Source organism: Lactuca serriola, chromosome 8 (assembly GCF_051521515.1).
Source record: "Lactuca serriola cultivar US96UC23 chromosome 8, Lser_US96UC23_V15, whole genome shotgun sequence".
NCBI lineage: Eukaryota > Viridiplantae > Streptophyta > Magnoliopsida > Asterales > Asteraceae > Lactuca > Lactuca serriola.
The window spans coordinates 96,778,423-96,783,391 of NC_136415.1; the positions used below are offsets into that span (position 1 = coordinate 96,778,423).

The following is a 4,969-nucleotide window of genomic DNA, read 5'->3' on the forward strand; positions in this document are numbered from 1 at the left end:
TTTGCAGAACTGAAAACTAGGGTTTAGCTAGACATGGCCAAAATCTGATAAAAACAACTAAAAAGAGACATCAAACAACTAATCTTACTAAACTAAACGTAGGAGATGATCCACAGTCTTCAGATCTTCAGAAATTGATAAAATCGGAGAAGAAACGCCTCCAAAATCGTATTTTCGCCGTCTGGAACCTTTGTAATTGTCAAATTAGGTTACTGGAAGGCTATATGGGTCTTTTTATACGTCTAGCAGCAAAAACGACGCACCTGCGATCGCAAGGGGACAACCTGCGATCGCAAGTTTTGAAATAAATGCATCTTATGCCGTTTTAATGAAGTAGGATGCTATTTTGACACTTTTTGGCCAACCTACGATCCCAAGGAGACAACCTGCGATCGCAGGTTTTGAGATTTCACTTCCGGATGAATTTTGGGCACAAAAGAACCTCGAAGGCAACCTGCGACCAAACTTGCGATCGCAAAAAGGTCACCTGCGATCGCAAGGTGACAACCTGCGATCGCAGGTTATTCCTATGACATCCAAAATTTCGTCTACTTTTCAGATCATTTTGAATCGCATCAATCGGAGTTACGGTTCTCAAGATATGGTCAAAATACTGACAGGGGGTCAAAGCTGCCAGCAACATCCTTTAACTTTGATATTGCATATTCTATCTTCGTGTGATCAATTCAATTGAATGTTTCTTGAGCAAAGCATCATCCAAACATTTCTCAACATACTCCATAAGTTTCAAGCTCCATTTTAAGCTCCAAGCGCGCATCCAACTGCTCCCAAAGCACTGCTCCACTCGAACTATCTGAAATCAACAATAAAACATGAGCAGTACGGGAATTCTAACAAAAGACATGAGCTGAATGTTATCTAAATAAATGACATGCAAATGTACAAAATATGATCCTAAATGATAACAAAAACTACCCTATAAGATGCATAAAATGGCATCTAACAAATCTCCCAAAGCTTAAACCTTACTTGCCCTCAAGTAAGAAGAAGATAAAACATTATAAACAAATGGAAAGATGTAGATGACCCAAAAATAACTTAAAATACAATAAAATAAAATAAAAACTAAAGTATTTCACTCTTTTTTTGTCACATGATCAGATTTCACAACGAGGAACCTCCAATGAAATCACTACCTAGACAACAGTCTCAATACTTTATATTAATGATTCATATTTCATATTTAATGAGTTAAACCAAGCTCGAGCAAATAATTTTTACGCCGAATTAAATTTGTGAAAACAACGTATTTTTAAAAATAATTTCACGAAAATTCGTTTATAAAAACTTAGCTTGACCAACCCCTCCTTTTTTTCCAAACTCGTCCAGTAAACGCGGTAAGCTCCATTATGGACAAAAAATCCAAGCTTACCCCTATGATTCCACTATCAAGGGATCAATCTCATTATACCACACATCTTCTTTGTCTTCATCAACTCTTCAAATTTAACTTGTTTGCTTCTTGATTTCGACTTGAACTTGATTTGGATTTGACTTTTAATTGCAGATTTCTTCACGTTTCTTGATGTACCATTTGTAACATATATATAGATCGGGCACGAATTTTACTTTGAGGCCCACCATATCTTCAATACTTCAATGATAACAAATTGTGGGTATAACAAGAGTTCCCTCCCAACCTCAAAAGGCGTAGAAACTATAGGGTTCAGTACTTCAAGGAATGATAAGAGTTATCAAATCTAGGTTCTTTTTAAGGCATTCACGGAAATTATTTTCAAAACGCTGTTCGTTTTTCCATCCCACACTTCCATTGTAAAAATTGTCTGACTCTTATGTTGGTTCATATTGAAAACATTTAAAGCACTTCAAAAGATAATTCTTATAATTGATTGTAATGAGACCATCATTTTCGGTAACTATCACACTTCATCTTAACAGAGCTATCGAATGTAAAAAAATATCCTCATCTCATGTATACTTCATTTTTTTTGGAATGCAGAAAATAAAAAAAAATAACTAGAAATAAAAATCTTTTTGGGTTTTTGATTTTTTAAATGCAATGTAGAAAATAAAATGCAAAAAGAAAAATAAAATTTTAAAAATTTTAAAAGAAAAACTGAAAAATTAAAATTTTTAACAAAAAATGTAAATTTTTACACTAACCCCCTCCCCAAGATTAAAATGATGCATTGTCCTCAATGCTTAGAGAGGAATGAACAGCTCAATAAAGCAAATAAAAACAAAAATGTGCAGCTAGGAAAGAATATACCTGATAAGTTGGTAGAAATCTGATTTTGACGACAATGTGGCGAAAAATCTGAATTTCAGCAACTCTAAAGATCCTCTGATTTCCCCAAGCTTGCTTGGAACTGCGACCATCTCTTTATTGAAAGCATAAAAACTAAAAACTAATCATCGGGTTGCCTCCCGGAAAGCCGCCCTTTTTTAAAGTCGTTGGCTCGACTTTGCCCAACCAGATTATTAACTGGTGTGGTTGGGACTTCTTTGAAGCTCAACTCCTTTTCTTGTAACTCCATATCCCTTCAAATATGGCAATATTGGTGGATCTGGAACTTGCTCAACAGACTGAAAAGAATCCAAATTGTCTTCAAATATATCTTTCAAATTACTTTCAGACTTCTTCCCAAAATTATTCTCTTCAAATTCTTTTCGTTTCAGATTCATATCTGAAATAACATCTCCCACCTTTTCTTTGTCCAAAAACATCTTTCTTCCACCTCCCCAAGTTTATCTTCTGCCAGCTCCTTGGATATACTATCAGATGAATTCCTGTCTAAAATTTTTTCTTGCACAGAGACATTAGAAAACTCGCAACAATCCTCTAATAAAGGACTGCTGGTACCCATATAATTGACAGAAATATTTTCAGAAGGAAAATCATCATTATTAATTTTAAAGTTCACAACTTCCTCATCAAACTCCATTGAAAGTGTACCAGCAAAAACATCATTTTTTGTTTTTGCAGTTTTCATAAAAGGTCTTCCCAAAATAATAGAGTTTGAATCTGAAGTGTCCAAGTTTCCCATTCCAAAATATAAAAATCAGCGGGAAAAATAAGCCCACCCACTTGGACAAGAACATCCTCAAGTACACCTTTTGGGTGTACTGTTGAATGATCCGCCAACTGGATGATGGTCCCGGTCTTTTGCAAAGATCCCATTTTTAATTTTTCAAAAATAGAATAGGGAAGGACATTAACTGAAGCTCCTAAATCAAGCATGGCTTTTGGAAAATAAAGTTTCCCCAATTTACAAGGAACTGAGAAAATCCCCGGATCCTTTTACTTTGGAGGCAAACCTTTTTGCAAAATTATAAAAATATTTTCACCAGCTTTAATTGTTTCATTAGATTTCAGTTTTTTCTTTGAAACACATAATTCTTTTAAAAACTTAGCATAACGAGGAATGTGTTTTATAACATCAAGTAACGGGATGTTTACCTCTACTTTGCGAAAAATGTCCATGATGTCCTCATCCTCACGCTCGCGTTTCGTGCTCTTCAGTCTTGATGGGAATGGAGGTAGTGGCTTGCACTCCTTCAGAATTGGCTTGGGTAGTGTTGGAGTTTCTTTTTCTTCCAGCTTTTCAGATTCTTCTTCAACCAACACCTCTTCAAACTTTTTAGCTTCTTTGTTTTCTGGTTCAGATGAGCTCGGGCCTTCATATGTCTTCCCGCTTCTCAAGAAAATAGCACTCACATTATGCTTTGGATTGTTTTCAGTATGCCCTGGTAACTTTCCTTGAGACTCCAGACAACCCACAGAAGTGGCAAGTTGAGACACCTGTTGCTCCAGATTCTTGATACTGGCTCTAGTTTCAGTCTGGAATGCTTGGGTGCTCGTGGCAAGACTCTTCACTATATCTTCTAAGGCCATGCTGTAACTACTGGGTTGCTGATGGGTGTTCTGATTTTGGTAATTCTGATTCTGGAAATTTTGCTGCTGAAAGTTTTGCTGAAAGCCCGGCTGCTGAAAATTTCGCTGCTGCTGAAATCCGGGTGGAGGTTGAAATTGTTGTTTCTGCTGATAATTATTTTGCAAATTCTGTTGGTAGCCCCCAACAGCTTTAACTGGATCAACATCCTCTTGCAAAATTGGACACATATCAGTTGGATGTTCCGTCTTCAAGCATATGCCACATGGTTTCTTCGCAACAACTTTTTCTTTAGTCAACAACAACACTGCTTTCGTGCGCTCAGATATCTGAGCTTCCAGATGAACATTGCTGACTTCCTTGACCCCTCTTGGCTGATCTGGATACCATTCATCTTCATTTCCAGAATGTTTAGACTCGATTGCCAGCTTTTCGATCAGCTCTCTGATTTCAGTTGGTGTCATATCACCCAAAGAACCACCACTGGAAGCATTTATAAGCCGTCTTTCCATGGGTGTTAGACCTTCACAGAAATAGTTATAGAGCTGGTAATCACTAATTCCATGTTGGGGGCAACGGATCAACAACTTTTTGAACCTCTCCCAGTTGGTATGTAGAGCTTCTCTTTTTCCTTGTTTGATACCAAGGTTTCTCTTCTAAGACCGGAGACTGGCGTTTCTGGAAAATATTTATCTAAAAACAGCTTTGCGAGTTCTGTCTAAGTGGTGATGGAACCTGATGGGAGTTCATACAACCATTCTCTTGCAGAATCTTGAAGCGAAAAGGGGAATGCCCTTAACTTTATCTGGTCTTCTGTGACAGCATGAGGCTTCATTCCTGAACAAACCACATGAAATTCCTTGAGGAATTTATGTGGGTCTTCGTTTTCCAATCCTCTGAAAGTGGGAAGAAGATGAATCAGCCCAGATTTAATTTCGAAGTTCTAGGCTTCTGGAAACGTAATGCAAAGGGGTTGTTGGTTGACCTCTTGAGTGGCCCACTCTCTAAGGGTCTTTTCTACTTCGTCTCCACTCATAACTAAGTCTTCAGATTCGATTTCTGAAGAGTCTGTGGTTTTAGTTTTAACGGAAGGG

At 37.3% G+C, this 4,969-nt stretch overlaps 1 protein-coding gene across 1 annotated transcript; it reads right to left on the reverse strand.

Annotated features, from left to right (window-relative positions):
• Positions 1 to 3,283: 3,283 nt before the first annotated feature.
• Positions 3,284 to 4,387, reverse strand: LOC145067199 (uncharacterized). Its single transcript, XM_079014394.1, has one exon. The coding sequence runs from the start codon at positions 4,385 to 4,387 to the stop codon at positions 3,284 to 3,286; it is 1,104 nt and encodes a 367-aa protein (XP_078870520.1).
• Positions 4,388 to 4,969: the final 582 nt, after the last annotated feature.